At 42.8% G+C, this 18,881-nt stretch overlaps 1 protein-coding gene across 12 annotated transcripts in view; it reads left to right on the forward strand.

The window, feature by feature from the left end:
- LOC104152944 (ras GTPase-activating-like protein IQGAP2) overlaps positions 1 to 18,881 on the forward strand; it is a 132,533-nt gene that overhangs the window by 54,372 nt on the left and 59,280 nt on the right. For 9 of the 12 annotated variants that reach the window (XM_068927677.1, XM_068927684.1, XM_068927676.1 and 6 more), the window contains 3 exons: positions 13,002 to 13,158; positions 14,853 to 14,930; positions 16,661 to 16,737. In XM_068927677.1, coding sequence (XP_068783778.1) covers positions 13,002 to 13,158; positions 14,853 to 14,930; positions 16,661 to 16,737 — 312 coding nt within the window. Of the gene's footprint in view, positions 1 to 421; positions 442 to 1,355; positions 1,402 to 13,001; positions 13,159 to 14,852; positions 14,931 to 16,660; positions 16,738 to 18,881 lie in introns of those variants that run through there. The other 3 variants (XM_068927682.1, XM_068927680.1, XM_068927679.1) reach the window with 3 other exon arrangements.

Consider the following 18,881-nt stretch of genomic DNA (forward strand, 5'->3'; position numbering starts at 1 on the left):
TGACAACTGGTGTGCCTGTTCAAACTTATTCACGTTTTTTTGACAGGATAAGTGATTTTTTTTTTCTGTACCAGTAGTTTACGTCACATGTTGCTGGGGTTTTGGGCTGATGCCATAAGCCAGCTTTGGTGTACCGTTGAGCTGTTGCCTCTGGAGCAAGGGGCGCCTGGCTAGCGCGCTCTTTGCAGAGCGCAGCGCCTTGTGTGGCGGCTGGCAGGCTCTGGGCTCGCTCAGTGTTTCTGGACCCTCGCTTACTGCCTTGGGCAACCTGAATGCTGTGGCGTAGAGGGTCAGTTTTTATCACCTTGTGATTGCTCAAACTGATAAGGATATTGCATTGTATGGGCTGTCTTACGTGCGCAGATATTGGAAATGGTGATCTCAAAGTCCTTACATTGAAGCGGTGTCATCAGACACTACACTAGGTATTGACTGCATGAGGTAATAGTAATGATGCTTACATTTTCACCATGCTGAACACTGTCAGTTTCTCTTTTTCCAGCCTAGTTTTTAAATTGCAGCTTTGCTTTCCAGCCTTGCTCGGCTGCAGCCTCTGCCCTTTGGAGGCTGTTTCGAGGGAGCGCTGCAGCTGAGCCGCGCTGCCCTGACGCTTAGGTTTTGCAGGTGCTTTTTCTTAAGAAATGTGTGATATTTATTCCTGGCTCTTTAAATATTGTCTGGAAATACGTATGAGAGATGCCTGTGACTATTTTATGCTACTCTTAGTCATTTGAACTCAGTAAAAATCTAACTTGCACTGGCAAAATTGTACTTGGGTCTTCACCAAGGGCTTATATCTTTATATTGTAGAGGAATTATGGATAATGCCTTGGGATAAATCATGTTAGCTAGCTACCTCAGATCACTGTAGAAAACCGTTTCTGTTCTTGAAACTGGAATAATGAGATGGTCCTGAAAAATCCAGAGTTTTCCACAGTAATTTTTAGTTGATAGTCTGGTGATAAATGTCAGGCTGCAGACACTGTTGTGATTTTTTTTTTCCAATGGATTTTTTTCTTCAGTAGTTAATATGAAGGGACTATGAATATAGACAGCACAGTTAATGGTATCTATCTTATGTGGGGTATCTTCACTATTTCTAGTGCTTTACACGAACACCTAACTCTCAGCTATTTTTCTGCTGTTGGAGGTCTGCTCAGCTTCAGTGGTATAAAACAACACCAGCAGCAGTTCCCCAGTCCAATTTTTTTACAATGAAAAAGCATTTTAATTAGACATGACTGTAATCTTTATGCCGGGTTTCTAATCTGCACCATGAATTTATTCTATTTTTTATAGATTATTAAATGGTGTTATACTGCTGCCTATGTTTTTCTTGTCTTCTGTAGGCCTAATTCGTATGTGCGTGCCTCAAAATTTTACAGAGATGTCATTTAGTAGGTAGGTGAGTACACCAAGCACTTTGGTTGGTTTTCCAGCCTTTGGAAACGGGAATGATGGAGGAGAGTACTGCTTGCATAGGCATGGAAAAAGTTACTTGTAGGTGCTGTGCACAGAGTTGCTCACCTAAATGCATTGGTTTTTACTTTGTTCCTCTGTCTTCTGTTTCTGTTGACATGAGACAAGGTTCAAACTTTGAGAACTCCCTCTTGCCATTGCCTTTTTGCTGTGTTTACATAACACTAAATGCTTTTAACAAGGTTCAGCCTTGCACAAGCTGGTTCTTTCAGTCCTTTCACTTCTTTAACATCTTGTTCTCTCATCCATGGCTTTTAATTCTTGCTTGGCTGCTGTCCTGCACCTACCCTTAAGTGTCCTAGTTGCCTGGCTGGTAGCTGTACTTCTTAGCTCTTTTTTGTGATCTTTGTACCTTTGTATATGCTGATGGTTGCTTTCATAGCTTTTCTTTGAAGACATAGCATTTCATTTTGTCAGCTGTTAGACCAGAAAAAATAAATACCTGAATTCAGTTCAGTGGACTTGAAACAAACAGGTTGGGGAGTCAGGACAGCGCCCGGGGTCTTAGCTGTGCTCCAGTTCAGTTTCTTGCTCTGCTCACCGATCTTGTGCGTGGACTTGGAGGTGGTCTTCAGACTGGCCTACGTGGGGAGTTTCTGCTGGCCCAGCTGCATTGGTCGCCATGTAAGCCTGCAGGTTTGCAGGCAGAGCTGTGAACTTCTGTTGCTGGTCTCGAATTATGGACTTGGTTTTAACGCCTGTACAACATACAGGCTTACCTGCTGAAGCCACCTCGGCAGTACTTCCCCAGTCCACTTTTCTGCCCTAGAAAAGGGTTTTGGTTACAGATGTTTTGTAATCTTTGTGCTCGATTTTTACTCTTGCAAGGAAAGGTGATAACACATTCCTCCAGACAGCTAAGGACTAATATTCACGTGGAAGGCATCACGCAGTGGTAACGGACAAGTGCACAAATGGCAGATCGCAGTGTAAAACGGAGGGCTGGCTGCTTTGGCGTTTCTTCAGCGCTCTTCCAAGCGCGGTTTAGTGCTGAAAGCCGCACATTGGGTAACGTGGGGTGACAGAGCATTGGAACAGGTTGCCCAGAGAGGTGGTGGAGACTCCTTCCCTGGAGATATTCAAAACCCGTCTGGATGTGATCCTGGGCAATATGCTCTAGATGACCCTGCTTGAGCAGGGAGGTTGGACTAGATGATCTCCAGAGGTCCCTTCCAACCTAAACGATTCTGTGATTTTGTGCTGGAGAGAACGGGTGAGCCAAAAGGTGCAGGTGTCCTGGTGGGCAGGTTTGGTTTAGCTTGGTTTCGCATAGTAGCCTTCACCAGCGTCCCTGTTGTATAGGGCACTTTGTAGTCTCTAAAGCCACGTTTTCTGTGGATCTTGATGCTAATTACTTACTGCCATGGTGGGCCATAGGCTTTGGGCAAAGGCTAACTATGACTTACGATTAGCAGGGCTATGGAATGAATGACGAAAGTGTGCAGGTTATATACAGGATCCATTATTAGTTACTCTACTGCAATGTTTTAGTGACTCTTTAAAGGAGCATGTTTTTTGCTGCAGATCAGAATACTGCTACTCTACCACTCAGGATGACTGCTTGAATGATTGTTGAATTGTGTTAGGCCAGAAACCTTCAAACTGGTTAATCTGAAATACTAAATGCTGGATGTGGGGGTGGGCAAATGCCATAAAGTTTATTACTGTATTGCAGCCACAGACATCACAGTAGGCGGAGAAAACCAAACTGCAGTAGCATGTAGTAAGGCAGCGTAATGTGCAAGTCTAAATTCTCATCTTGGAGTCCTTGACCACAGGGGGGTGTGTGTGTTTTAGCAAAGCTTGTGTGTCTAGGGAATGACTTTTTTGCAATATATCTTTGCCAACAAATGCTGTACTGTACAAAAAATATTTTTATTGCTGTGGTGGCTTCTGTTTGTGAAATCAATGTCTATATAAACTGACAATATATTAAGTATAGACAAAGTCACATGCTGAATCCTACCTCCCTCCATTTCAGATAAAAACAGTACTTTGATTTGTAGGGTTGGGGAAGCCTTTGGGGTTTTTATGTGGGACTTGCTATGGAGCTTATATCTGCACTACCTAAAATTTCATTTAAATGGCCTGAGTCTGTCGTCTGTGTTAAATAATGCTTTCCAGGGGCCATTGAGCAACCAGTGCCAGACTACCGCAGGAGGGGCTTGTGTTTCTGCTGCTGTAGCCTCTGCTGCCTGTTGCACCGACGGCTTTTGACGCTGGTCTAGACTCTAAATCCATGTGATACACCTGCATCTGAGCTGTGTGAACTTAATTGCATACAGTTTGCAAGGTCCTCAAGAGATGACTGATCTGTTTCATGGTTTTCCCTCTTTTCCTCCAAAAGGAAACCCACCATTTTTAGTGTAAAATAGGATGTTTCAACCCATGCTTTCCCTCGGATTTTTTTTCTCCAGGCATTTGAATATTGACTTAATGCATATAAATGTGTGTTATTTCCAGCTCATTTGGTCAGGTTACTTGCTGAGTACCGTCCTTTCTGTTAAGTGTGAGGTGACGTTTCTTACGGAGAGATGGTCACTGCAGCCGCTCGGTCTCCTGCAGCGGGGCGAGCCGCCCTCCCAGGACCCCTTCCCCTCTCCCGCCAGACCTGATGGAGCTCCCTGCCGCGCTCGCTCCCAGCCCCGGCAGCCTGGAGCCCGGCCAAGAGCAGGGGGACGAGATGAGGCCTCCTTGTGATGATCAGCTCGGGCTTTGTTAGCCTTGGCCCCGCTCAGCGCGTTATCTCGCCGCGCAGTTGTGGTGTTTGTGGCTGATACGCAGCGCTAGTTCTTAATGCGGCTGCAAACAGAGAAGGCAGCACCACAAAGCCTGTTCTGATCCCCCAGGCTGGGGGCCGCAGTGGATGCGGACGAGTGCGTTGCTGTTGCCTACTGGGACGTTGTTGGGTCCTTGCTGGAGAGTCTCTAACTTTTTTTTTTTACTGGAGCAGCGCTGAGTAACCAGGGTGAGCAGCAGCCTGGGAGCCGCGGGGCTGCGCCGGGGCTGCCCAGCGCCTTTCCGGAGTAGCAGGTTGTTGCCTTGTGGACTCTAATCACTGATTAACCCACATAGGGGACCAGTGGACTAAAACAGATTAAAATAACAAGTAGTATCTGTACTGCCATCTTGTGAAGCAGAGTTTTATAGCACCTTCAAGATTATTTTGTAAATACGGCAGTGTTTCTATGGCAGCCGAAATCTGGTGTGGAAAAATGTTGCTGAATGATTTATTGCTGTTTGTGTGCTGTGCAGAGGGGCGAGTAGTCATTGCATCTCACTTCTACTCACATAAATTGAATGTGAAGTTCATCAGAAGTGCTTTGATCAGGGAGATGAATGTTGCAACAACCGCCACACAGGTGTACACAGTTCAACAAATCACAGTAACACAGTAAGATTCATAGTATTTTGATACTTATGTGTGAAGGATCCATACACTAATATGTTTCGTTGCTTTCAATCGCTAGTGTAGCTTTTAATGAAAGTCAGAATCCTCCCTGATAAAATTTATAACACTTGGTCATGAAAATAAATCAAGACGCTGTTAAATCTCACACTAGCTGGAGACCCAGAGAGATGTGCAACTTTGAGCTGATGTCTGGACGGGTAATAAATTAGAATGCTACTAGTTAATACCAAATACCTGTTACTAAATGACTTGATATTCCGCTTTCATGCTGGACTGAAGTTCTGAGATCTTGTGTAGCCAAGTCACTCATGATGTCCTCCTTGCAGCAATTTTCATGTTACTTGTGTGTAATATAAGCAGTTGCGATTGGAATGACCTGCATCAAGTCTTCCTTTCCCACACTGCTGAAGCGGCCCATTATTGCAAAATGTTGACTTCTTTCAGACAAAGTATTTTTAGGTTTGGTAAAGCTTCAGATTCAGTGGAGACTGTCACTGGAGTATGAAATTATAGCCTCAAATTTAGGGGATCCTGTTTCCAGGGTGTCTGGCTCCAGGAGTAAGTTGTCAGCACAAGAGCTATAGCTCTAACCTGCGCCAAGGCTCCCAACTGTAACTAAGACTTGGGGCTGAATGCACCAGAGAGTGTGAAAAGAGGCCTGAAGAAAGCAGCTTCCTCGGCTGCCTGCTCTGTCGCCGCTCTGCGCACCCTTTAAGTGGAGCCTAAGAGTCTGCGCAGGTACCTGCTAAAATTCTTTCTTCTTGCTGTGAAAGCAGTCAAATTTTGTCTGTGTTCACTGATTTGCTGAAAGTTTTGTATGAAAGTTTTGTTCTGGTAACAATGTGAGGCTGTTTGAAGTAACCTTTTTCTATGATTCCTGGTTCAGGACGTGTATTATGCTAAAGCTTGTATAATTGTTCTCATTTGTATAATGAGAACAAATTAAAAGGTAAAATGTGTTCTTTCCTTACAAAGAAACCAATACCGCTTCCACCCTGGGAGCAGCTAAGCAATACCCCTAGCTCAGTTCTGCCACTTTCACCTTCCTTTTTAAAACTTTCAGAGATGGTGAAAAATCATTCTGTTTTTTTAGCCTTAAACAAAAGCAAGTGAAGAGTTAAGAGCTGAGGTTTCTTAACAAATCTTTAGTTTCAGAAAGTAGAGGCATAATCATTTGGAATGTGAAATGGCCAGTTCTCATGTTTCACACTATTGCACATTTTTTATTTTAAATATCTTCAATAAAAACTTTGATTAAAAAAGTCCCGCAGCTTCACAGGCACTTACAGTTAGAATCTAACATTCTGCTTTGACTCTGCTGTTATTTTTATGCTTTTCTATTAACAAGATTTTTTTATTCTCTCTTTGAAATGAGATCTCAATAGATTATTCTCTAGGTCAGAAGACTGTTTCACTGCCCCACAATGTGCATGTGCTGGTATCATTAAAACAGACTGAAAAGCTGTGGTTGAAAGCCAGGGAAGTAGCAACTGGGTAGTAAGTTATCTTTACATTGTCTTCGCTATGCCTTTTTCACAGCACTATCCCGTATCTTGGTTCTGGAGCGTTGCCTTTGCTTCTCCAGAGGTCTGCTTCCCAGGAGACAAACCTCATGTCCTTGGATCTGTGTCTTGCAGCACAAATTCAAAAGGGCAGGGCAGTGCAAGTATAAATTCTGCCACGACATCCAGTATGGGCCAAACGTGATGGGCTTTGGGTGGGTATACAACATCCTATCTCTCTCCTCAGCTGAACGTTAGCTCAAACATTGCTAGCCCTGTAGCCAGCACTGTGTTTTGCTGACCACACAGATGGCCAATGACAGCTTCAGAGCCGGTTAAATTCATAGCGCAGTATTGGTGCTTCCAGTTCCCTTGACCCTTGTCTTGACTGAGGTTCAATTTTCATCTGCTTTTAAAGTGCAAGGCTGATCTCATTATACTGCTGCTGTTTTGTGTGATCAAATCTGGAAACTGGAATCTCCTGGTGAGCAGTATGCTGTTTACTGTTCATAGGTCTGGCACAGAAGTATCATTGTTATCTTGCCAGAAACTCACTGCTGAACTTCTATCTGCCTCAGATTGCCAAGAATAAAAGCAGAACTGAGCAGTGCAAATGGAAACTTTACCTCAGTACTTACTCCAATCTAGCTGTCCAATACTTGGTATTGGAAATTGAAGTTTTGGAGACTTATTTCCACTTATTGGGTCTTGTTTTGTTCTTTTTTGTTTTGCTTTAAGGCAAAATCCCCTCATTTGTGCTGACAAGTACTGCAGCATTCTGAAAATAAAAGCTAGTTAGCTTGGCTTTCTGGTGTATTTATGGTCCCAAGCATCTGTTTTTCAGGAAAACATCTGTTTACACTTGTTCAAACCCAACTGATAAGATTAAAATTCACGTGGGTAGCTCTACAGGGTTGTTTTAATGGTGGGTGAGCTTTTGCTGGTGCTTCCCAGGACTTCAGGGCTGTTGCACGTTTCAGTTTGCCTCCCGAGATTCCCTTTTGCCTTTCCTTCCTCGACCCTGGGGCACATGGGCCTGAAGTCTGGGCCGTCCTGGTCCCTGGACAAGGGCAAGTATCTAAGCTCTGGGGCTGAGACTGCCTTTTTACCATTTCAGCCCTTTTTTTGGCATATAGGGCTAAAGGTGTCATTTGTAAACTTCTTTCTTTCCTCTTTCTTCTACTTTCTTGCTTTAAAATGGAAAACAAGATGGCAATATTGTCTTGTGCCATGAGTTCTGAGAAGAGAGAAAGGTGCTTTAAACAGATTAGTTTGGGCTTAGCTGTTGTAGTCAAAGTAGTGACCAAGATGAACATCCTGTTCACCACTAAAGCTACTTTTCATGGCACACACCTGCCAGGACATTAAGATTATTAAAACCACAGTATTAGTTATAAGATTGCCTTGCCAGAAAAAAGAAATGATAGATATGCATATATGTGCATTTGATAGTTATGGTAGTCTTATTGCACAAGTTTCATACTGTCCTGTGTGGAGTTATAGGCCCCAGCTCTTGCGTAGCCATGGCATTAACTAGTTTTTTTGTGGGGAACAGTTCATGCAACAGTCATCAAAATCTAATGCTGAGGCTGCAGTACTGTGTGCTTGGGGAAAAACAGTGGTGAGCCAAAAGCAACACTGCTTTTCCCTCCAAAGAAAAATAAAGTGCTCCAAAGATACCTATAAATCCTTATTGTCAGGTGGATATCCTCTGTTTCGTTTAGAGAAACAGAAGTGGAAGGGATTTCTGGATTTTTTTAGTCCAGTCTGCTGCTGTAGGCACCATATCGCATAATCACTTTCATCAGCTTAATGAATTGCCTCTTAAAAAATAGAACCTTGCAACCTTACAAGTAATACTTTTTTTATATTTAAAACCACAAATCCCTTTTCACTGAATCAGTGCAAAAACTGGACAAAACTATTATAATTGCAAGAACTGGAAAGAAAAATACGGCAGATCTCTCAACAGATACTAGGAGAGAAAGTAATGGAGCTGAGCAGTTGTATGTATAACTAAAACTTCTAGGTTTATCTGTACATTTGCAGGATTTCATGCAACTCTTGAGATTTTTCTTCTCTCTGAAAAACGTGCAAAACAGAGCAAATCCTTTTGTAGTAGCTCTTGCTGTAGATAGGTAGTCCTGCAACTTCCTGACGCTGATTAAAAACTTGTTACCTGTGATACATAGCTGTCTCCTTTGTTATGAAGGCTATTTCTCAAACTGTAAGCTATAGTTGGCCCATTGCAGGCCTGTGAGAGAGGATCTCATCCTGTGTTTTGTCTAGAGGAGTATCACCTATGGATTTTAGCTATAAATGTAAAGGGTAAAAACCCTCATAATTTGTATCATCTTCCAGATCTGCTCCATTACCTTTCTCTGTTTTTAACTTTCACTTCCACTGAGTTGCTAGCATCCCTTTTCTAAAGAGGGGCTGAGGGCAGCCTCGCTCTCCAGAACAGGATGGATGTGGATTATTTTGTGGGCTCATCACCATGCAGCAAACAAATCCCAAACAGTTGTTTTGTTGCTGAAAATCAGGAGGTCTGCAAAAGCTGGAGGAGTGATTTTCAGTGTAGTTCAGCACCTCCAATGGAGCTCTGTGGGGGCAGGAGCAGCCCAGTTTAGCCTGGGCCCTCTTGTAAAACCAGGTCACCAGCACCCAAATGCATCCTCTCCTCCATCTCTTAGCAGTGGCAGGGTATAAATAGCAAGCTCTTTATGCCACAGCAATAGAAATTTGGGAGGGGTTATATAATCTGTAACTTAGGTGACTCTGAAGGCTGACTTTGTCTGTAGAGGTGGCTCAACCTCTCTAGTCTTTTGCCTCAGTTCTCGTTAACCTTCCATCCTAATGGTAAACGATGCCTTGTTAATGGGTGTTGAGCAGTAAGGCCATTAACTCTCAATACTTGGGCCTTTGCTGGTGCGTGCAGGTTTTTCTGCTGGTGAACTGCAGTTGTACGGGGAAGGAAAGCACAAGGAAGGGCTGCTTGTGGTGGAACGGCAAATAGCAAGGCTTGGCTGGGTTTTAGGGGGACAACAGCTTATTTTGGACCCGAGAGCTAAGATAGGGAGAAGTTGCTTTTAAGTAGCTAATTGTTGTGCCAGAGGGCAGAAAAGCATTTTTTTTGTGCATGTGTATGTGTAACTTTAGAGAAAGTTCCAGTGTAATCTTTTTTGATTCCCTGGACGAAAGGTGTCAAAAATGTCTTTAATAAGAAAACTGAGATTTAGAAGTGTAAAGGATCTAGCGTGATGTGCTGAGTGCTGCTGAGGAGGCATATGGTTTGTCTCACTGGAGATGGCTCGTCTGGCAACAAGGTCAAACTGAGCTCTTGGTGAATACCTCTCATTCATTACTCAGCAAGCTCTTTCTGCTCTCTATACAACTCTTCTAGAAGATACATTTTAGGAAATAAATTCCATAAAAATAAGTAGCTGACTCAGGCAAAGCCCAGATTTGCTACAAACTAGAGCAAGCGTTCTTTGGGTTTTTTTTCTTCCTTACCCTATATTTTAGAGAAGACAAATGCTATGATGTTTTGCTTTAGTGTGTATATTTATTCAGTCTATAAAATGTCATTCATAAAGATGACTTTTAGTCTCCTTGGCATGGATCCATAAAGCATAAATATACAGTGCAGGATGGGGCAAAGAAATGTGTCACTGAAACCATTCTTTTCACTGAAGCAGCTTTTTACACTGCAAATTACAGTTCTCCTAATGACACTCATTTCCATGCAGCTTTGTGTGATATTGCTGAAGATTTATGACTGGTGGTTTCCTGAAGGAGCTGTTTGAGTAGTCTGTGCTTCAGTGAAACAACTTTCATATGTCCTGTAACAAATCCAAAAATGTAATGGAATAGGTCATTTGTCTTGAGTTCTCACATGAAACAAAATGATGTAGTGAGCTTTTTCTCTGTAGTGAGGAAAAACTGGCTCACTTTCAACTTGGGTTCCAGCGTTCTGGCTTCCCAGCTCGCCCTTTTGGAGGTGATCCTAGATCTGTGATGCTGTTTCACACTGCGTACAGCAAGTCTGCTTTGATGACACTAAGTAAAGCAAAGTAATGCCTTCAGCTTTGTTCTCGTTCATTTGTAATGATATTAATATCCTTTTAACAACAGCAGAAATTGCCTAAGCAAAAATATTTATAGGAGAGGCACTAAATAGATTTATAGCTCTTATGTGATTTAGCAGCTAGAAACTAGAACAATATCACAGGGCCAAAGCGCTTAGACCACCAATATAAGGAACTTCTGTTCCAGTGATTAGGATGCTGATCTCTTTCGGGACTATTTTTGTAGCAATTTGTTTTGGCTACTCAGTATAAACGTAGCGGATAATACAGTATAATATTTTATATCTTTTACTAGCCTTATAAAATGATTATGTATTAATTATGTAGTGTTTTCTGTCTAATATCTTAACACTAAATCACAGAAATTGGAACAAGCTCATCACCTTCAAGAAGGATTTTAGGCACTATTTGACAAGAAGCTATTTCCACTGGTAGGCAATGGGAATGTGCTTAAACCAAGTCATTCTTAGCCCTGAAATGCATAATGCATGTTGGGTTGTTTAAACAGAAAAGGCTTTTGGTCTTCCGTCAGTAATGGCATTGCATGTGTCACCAGTATAAATGGAGAGCTGTCATGTGCTGTGGGGTGAGGATGAGAGCTGCATTAGTGCTATGGATTGAGAATCACAGAATGGCCAAGGTTGGAAGGCACCTCTGGAGGTTATCTAGGTCAACCCCTCTGCTCAACCAGGGTCGCCTAGAGCACATTGCACAGGATCGCATTCAGACGACTTCTGAACATCTCCAAGGATGGAGACTCCACGACCTCTCTGGGCAACCTGTTCCAGGGCTCAGTCACCCTCACAGAAAAGAAGTTTTTCAGATTCAGATGGAACTTCCTGTGTTTCAGTTTGTGCCTGTTGCCTCTTGTCCTGTTGCTGGGCACCACTGAGAAGAGTCTGACCCCATCCTCTTGACACCTTCCCATCAGATGCTTATACAGATGGATCAGATCTCTTCTCCAGGTTGAACAGGCCCAGCTTTCTCAGCCTTTCCTCATATAAGAGATGCTCCAGTCCCCTAATCATCTTCGTAGCCTTTTGCTGGACTTGCTCCAGGAGCTCTGTGTCTCTTGTCCTAGGGAGCCCAGAACTGGACACAGCACTCCAGATGAGGCCTCACCAGGGCTGAGTAGAGGGGACAGATCACCTCCCTTGACCTGCTGGCAACACTCTTCCTAATGCACCCCAGGATACCATTAGCCTTCTTGGCCACAAGAGCGCATTCCTGGCTTATGCTTAACTTGTTGTCCGCCAGGACTCCCAGGTCCTTCTCCGCAGAGCCGCCTTCCAGCAGGTCAGCCCCCAGCCTGTGCTGGTACCTGGGGTTATTTGTCCCCAGCTACCCTTTCCTGAAGTTCAACAAAGGGGGTTCCTCTCTGCCCATCTCTCCAGCCTGTCCAGGTCCCTCTGAATGGCAGCACAGCCCTCTGGGGTATCAGCCACTCCTCCCAGTTTAGTATCATCAGCAAACTTGCTGAGGGTGCACTCTGTCCCTCCATTCGGGTCACTGTTGAATAATAGTAGAGCCAGTACTGACCCCTGGGGGACACCACTAGCCACAGGCCTCAAACTTGACTCTGCACTGCTGACCACAACCCTCTGAGCTCTGCCGTCCAGCCAGTTCTCAATCCACCTCGCTGTCCACTCATCCAGCCTGCACTTCCTGAGCTTGCCTGTGAGGATATTATGGGAAAGTTCTCAAAAGTCTTGCTGAAGTCCAGGTAGACAACTTCCACTGCTCTCCCCTCATCTACCCAGCCAGTCATTCCAGCATAGAAGGCTATCAGGTTGGTCAAGCATGATTTCACCTGGGTGAATCTGTGCTGACTACTTCTGATCACCTTCTTGTCCTCCACATGCTTAGAGATGGCTTCCAGGCTGAGCTGTTCCATCACCTTTCCAGGGCTGGAGGTGAGGCTGACTGGCCTGTATTTTCCTTGGTCTTCCTCGTTGCCCTTTTTGAAGACTAGAATGACAGAATCTCACTGTTACTGGACTTCTGGTAGTGGTGTGCCCTAGTGCTCTGAGGCAATGGTCCACATTTAGGACAATATTTGCCTTGATGCCCTTGGGATTTAGGCCCCAGGCAGAGGCTTTACAGTTTTTTGGGCATTTTTTTTTTTGAGACATCCATAAGTTTTCCATGTTTTTTCTCATTTCAGCTTAAATTACAGTCTGTTTTTAAAGTCCAATGCTGTTTGAAAGACCTGAGAGTTTTCATGCAGCTGTGTGAAAATGCCTCCTAAGGTGTCTAATTTATTTCATGTATACTTTGAGCTTTGTGTACTGGTTATGGGTCACTAACATCCAGTGTCGATATGATTCTGTAGCTATTTTGATCTGCCATGTTAATGAACATGAGAATTTTCTTCTTAACCTGTGCCCTTTTTCTTACTAATTATGGTTATTTTGTGTTAGTTTTTTTAAAAATGCATGATGGGTGCAGGGAAAGATGTCAGTTCTAATATATTGTTAAAATGACAAATAACAAAATGTTTGTCAAACAATGTATTTGTAGGTGGATGGAGGTCTGCTTGGATGAAGAACTGCCCCCTACTACCGAGTTGGAAGAAGGGTTAAGAAATGGTGTTTACCTTGCCAAGTTAGCAAAGTTCTTTGCCCCTAATGTGGTGTCAGACAAAAAAATCTATGATGTGGAGCAGGCACGTTATAAGGTAATAACCTTTTCAGTTTTCTTACCAGCCAGACAAAATGTTTTACTGTTTCTCTTCTACCTCTTAAAGATATTTATGCATTGTTGGTTAACCTTTTCTGTAAGCCTGTCATTATGAGATGGAAGACGTGTAGCACGACGGAGCCAGTATGAACGTCTAGAAATATTTTATACTTAGAAAAGCTATGTTAATTCCAGTCAGTGTTTTTAAAGCTGAACAAACTGTACTTCTGGCTCCAGGGAGAACGTGAAGGTTACCATTTACACAACTATTCTTCACTAGGAATTGAAGCCAAAGGCACTTCAGTAATTAAACTTGGTAACTCTTAATTTTCCTCTTCTTGTATTGAAGGACATATCCTTCATTAGATCTTTACATTTGTTTTTGTCATCCAATTTATCATTGAGAAGAAAAAAATCAAGCTACCGGTAATTATGTTTAGCTTGCTACATGTGCAAGCTGTTCATTAACTCCACGATCCTCAATAATATAGACATATATATGCATATATGGTGCATTATTTCAACTTATAGAGGAGGCAAATTTGAAAAATGTATATTTACCTTTATTACTATTATGTTAGTAATTACTGGTTATTTGTGAGAACAAATCAAACGTTTTTCTAGTACCCATATAATTAGTGGAGTCTTTGTGTAGGATAAGAATCATGCTTACACTTAAATATTTCCCTTCAAAATCTCCAGTCCTGGAGTTCAGGCTTCTTTCCCCCTTTCTCCTAGCTCTTAAAACAAAAGCACTTTCCTGCTTTGCCCTTTGCTGTGTTTGTAGGCTGTTAGGGAGGGCAGAGAGTGACTCCTTCCTTGTATTCAGCATTCAGTAAATAAGTGGAGGAGGGATGCTGTATTGCTTCCCCCTTTTTGGACTAGAAGTATGTATAGCTTGGGGGTATGAATGGCTTGCAGCAGAGCTTTGTGGTGTTTACAGGGATATTGGGGGATAAAAATATCCCCCTGACCCTAAAAAGTTACAACTTGAAATCCCTTTAAATACGGCTCTGGAAATTCTGAGATTGTCTCATCTTTTAGCTTTGCTTAGTGAGGTTTGTTGATGAGATGATTTTTTTCATGAAACTTTCATAGATTTGCATGGTTGTTCTCCAATCATTACTTCGTTTAGATATTGGTTAGTGTTGTAAAAGGTAAGGGACAGGCAGCCTTAGTTCAAGAAACAGAGGTAGAGAAGAGCAAGCTTTTTTGCATCATGAATACAACAGAGAAAAATTCCCTACGGTAGTTGAGGGAATCATATCTCAGCTTGGACCTGAGTTGTGGCTAAGATCTTGTTATCTGTTCGCTTTAATGGTAGTGCTGAGGGGCATTGCCACTTCCGTGTTTTGGAGGTAGTGGTCCCTGGTATTTGACAGCCAACCTTTACTCCTGAGGCTACTGAGGGGAGAACAAATTATCCCTTAAGTCACAGTGTATCTACAAGTATACAAATCTGCCTTAAGTGATATAAGAAAATGAGATGGATAGCATGTTGCTGTTATGTGTTATGCTTCTTCACTCACAGGGTTGCAGTGGTGATGGTTTGGTCTCCAGATCAAGCTAGGGAAAATTCTCTGAACTCTTCTTTGGAGTATAAAATTGGGAAGCAACAGGAGGGTCGATAATAAGGGAATTTACTTTGCATTATTCTTCATCTTTCTTCTTTTCCTTCCATGGCTCCAACAGAGATCAGGCCTTCATTTTCGACACACTGATAATACTGTGCAATGGTTAAGGGCAATGGAGTCCATTGGTCTACCCAAGGTAAGCATGTAAACTACAGCAAACTGACTCAAGGCACTGACTCAGTGAGATTTCCTTTCATTCGCTTGAATATAAGTAGTTGCTTATAGTAACTCTTCTGGAAAGGCTAGTTCAGGAAACAAATCTAAAGAGAAGGTAATGCTGAAAGCAGTGTCGGTTATGTGGTATTGCTGTTGGTGTGCCTGAGCGGTGGAAGATGAGTGCTGTGGGTGGAGGTGCTCAGGCTACTTCTGTCCTGGGAAATCAAATGGGAAAGCTGGTACTGTTTTAACTACATCTTACTGTTAGTACAGCCTCTCAGCAGGGGCCTGTGTGGAGCATGGTTTAAAATGGGAAACTTGAACATACTTGCTTCCTTTAAGTTACTACCTCTTGTTATGTTCTTGCTGCCTTTTCCTCTTCATGTGTGTCCTAGTTTTCTCTGCCTCTGCCCTGTTTCTAGACTGTCCTTGCACCCTCCAGTGTGTCTGCATGGCTGTGCTGGTCCTGTTCCTGCAGCTGCTTTCCTGGGTCACCTTTCATGTTTATCTTCCTTCTTGTTGGTCTCCACTTGTCATGTTCCCCTTCTGCTGCTGTTTCTGGGCACCAGTGAGTCTTTTTTTGGTTGAAAATTTTTTTAGAAGGGGCTGTGTAGAAACATCCGCTCTGCTGTTCTAAGGTTTTGGTACCCATGCACAGCCCGAAGCGAGCACTTGTTTCCCTGTGGACCACCTGGCAGGTGGGCTTCCCCATGGCTGGAAAGGGAAACCTGTAGCTACCATCAGAAATGCTGTACAGATGTGGGGAACAAGGGGGTCCTGCCTCTTCTAGACCGGGTGTTATTGGCTGTACTCGCTGGCTAGCTGCTTCGGTCTGCTGTCTAACAGGCTGATTTGCACCCTGCCGTTCCTTCTCTGAAAGGTTTCACTCCTGTAGCTGAGGAGGGTCACGGCTGAAAGGTTTCCCCAGTCTGCCAAAGCTGTTGTGCCCAAATGGTGAAGAGGGCACCGTGCTCTCCACTTACTATTGTCTTGTTCTGTTAAATGTGGGACTGGGCGGCTCTGAGCACCAGGCCTGTGCAATGGGAGTCGCTGCCAGCTCTCACGGCTAGCTGAGCCTGAGCCATCTATTTTATTTTCTTGGAGAAAGTGTTTAGTGACTGGAACCTCAGACTGGGACCAAGGCCAGGAACAAATCATTGGTAGAACCAGAACTGGAACTTATGACATGACTTTTTGGCTAAATTGTTTCACATTTCTCTATCTGAATATCTTTCTCTGTAAATGGTAGCAGTATTTACAGAGTTGGGGATGCTGATGATTAGAACTTAGTATTTTTAAACTGTACTTGATGGGGATGGTTCATAATGAAGCTTTGTAAATTGTAACCACATCTTAGGGTTTGGTGTCTACAGGAGGACAAATTCTACTTGCTGAGCTCTTGCCAAAGGACTTTTTAAAAACCGTGCTAAAATACTATCTGCCTATCTTCCACATTTTTCCTTCTATTAAGTAACTTCTGTGCTTCATTAAAATGTTCCTTATGAAAATGAAATAATTGATAAATTAAAATGTAGGGCCTCAGAAGAGACTTAATTCATAACTGTTAATCTTCTCTAACAGTTATTAAGTTATGAATAACAGTTAATCTTCTATAATTCAAAGATATGGTTCTAAAGAGAGCCCATTTTAGCTACCCTTCTGCCCAGTAATCTCTGTTCTTCTTTAACTGCCTGTTCTTTGTTTTTTTAGATCTTTTATCCAGAGACGACAGATGTCTACGATAGGAAAAACATACCTAGAATGATATATTGCATTCATGCTTTAAGGTAACTGGTAATGGGAATGATTGTTAAAGTAACTGGCAAATTTAGGATTGTAAGTCTAGAATGGGTAACCAGTATGTCAGAATTTGTCACGAATTAGAAGTTCACTAATTTAAAATCGGAAATGTAAGCTGAACTTTGTCAGGATTATTGGCAAATTCATTTTAAAATAGAAATGAAGGACCATTGAATTTAATGTAGACATCCTTCTCTCAGTGTGTACATACATAGTTTCCTCCTCACTAAACATGCATGTGTCACTTTGTTTTTTCTCTTACTATGTACTTCAAACAAATGAATAAAACCTTTGCAAAAGATCAGTATAACCACAGTGCAGAAGTGCTCATCAGGGAGTGAAACTGATCCTCAAGACCTATCCCAAAAGAGGAGCAAATAATTAATGTATTCTGAGGTCATTTATCTGAAATGTAACATTTTCCAAGGTTTAAAAGTTCTGAACAACTTTCTCTTTGATGTAATGCAAAGTCAGGAAGGTGTTGGTTACATCACTGAAATACAGCTTAAGATTTTTTTCGTCTTGCCTTAAGTGTTTCCCTGTGATGCTTAATTCTAAAAGTACAGAACATCTGCCTCATCCTGTCCCTGGTGTGAGTGGTGGTGGTGTTGGCAGACAGCTCCTCCCTTCTGTGGCTCTCCTAGCTCATTTCCTGCACATGGAGATCTTTTTCTTTCATAACTTTCTTCTTACCTATTAGGCTTGCAGAGGCATAGCTAACTTATGCCCCAAGCTCTCTCCTTTCCATGTTCCTAATGGCATTCATAGGCACATCAACTGCCCCAGGGTTATAGGTCAGAAACTACACAATATATGCTCTTATTGAAACATTTTACAGTCTAATCTTTGAAATGATGCACACACCAGCATTTCACTGGTGCTTATATGCACACAGTACGTGTGTACCAATAAACAAGGTATACTACTAAAGTTCAACACATTTCTTTCAAATGCTGAGTACTTGGAATTGGCAACTCTTGTGTTTGTCAGCTGTGACGAATGTGGCCACTTGAAATTATTATGCCTGGTGTACTACTGACTGTGCAGCATCACCAGGATTGTCTGAGGGTAGCTATCGTCCAAAACTGTGTAGCGCAGTCGCTTCTGTCAGCAAGTGTCTTATGTAAGCTTGAAGCGATTTCCTGAAGTGGACACATGGGGCTCCTAATGCTAAACAGCTCAGGCTGAAATGGTGGGCTGCGTTCCCCTCCGCTGATGTCACCGTCTTTGTTCAGATATTTTGCAGGGGTGGAACACAATGAGGTTTGCAAATGTTTGTTTGCTCATGTGTGGAGGACTTCATCAGCTGCAGATTTGAATGTTACGTGAAACGTGAATAATAAGCCATCCTTGAGATAACTCCTTAAGACCTGTCTAGTGACTGTAATGGTAATGTAACTTTTTGTTCTTGAACTGCATTTTGCAGTGGATTGGCCTTTGGGTAGGAGTTTTCCTTTTTCCAGCCTGACCTGTCCCAGGATTTATGCTGCTATGAGAACTGGTCAGTGTGTTATTTTGGCTTTCACTTCAAAGTTTATCTTGTTTACCTTGTCTTTTCCTTGACACATACCAGCACAAAGCTGTAACTCTGACTTTAGTTCTGAGTTACAATTTTAGAAATAGGCTTTATGTAAAATACATCAAATGTATCGAGTCTCAGGAAGGGGGGAAGCACTTGCGATGCTTTTGCTTATGAGACTTTCCCATGACAGCACAGAGCCCTGTGTGTTCATCACATGCAGGATGTGAGACTCAAAGGGTTGTCAAGCTTCATTTATCTGCATGCCTTTTCCTAAAATGCATGTCGCAATTGTCTTTCAACTCGGACTCCAGAATCTGTGTTGAATTTCATGCAAACTACATAGAAAGCAGATCAGGTGCAGTCAAGTTCTCAGCCTTGGCGACAGCAATTAGGGAGGGGATATTCCAGCCAGTTGTGCTGGCACCAGAGGGACTTGGCACTGCAGTTTTGTTCCCAGTTCTGCTGCTGCTGGAATTACTGACCTGCACTCTCCTCATCCTGCGCTGTGTATTGCTGCCTCTTTGTGTCCTGCTCAGTCCTTCGCGTTTGTCAGGGCATCCTCTCCAGGCTGCCTGAGAATTAGTGCAGTAGCTATTGAGTTTAGAAAAG

Source organism: Struthio camelus, chromosome Z (assembly GCF_040807025.1).
Source record: "Struthio camelus isolate bStrCam1 chromosome Z, bStrCam1.hap1, whole genome shotgun sequence".
In the NCBI taxonomy this organism is placed as follows: Eukaryota; Metazoa; Chordata; class Aves; order Struthioniformes; family Struthionidae; genus Struthio; species Struthio camelus.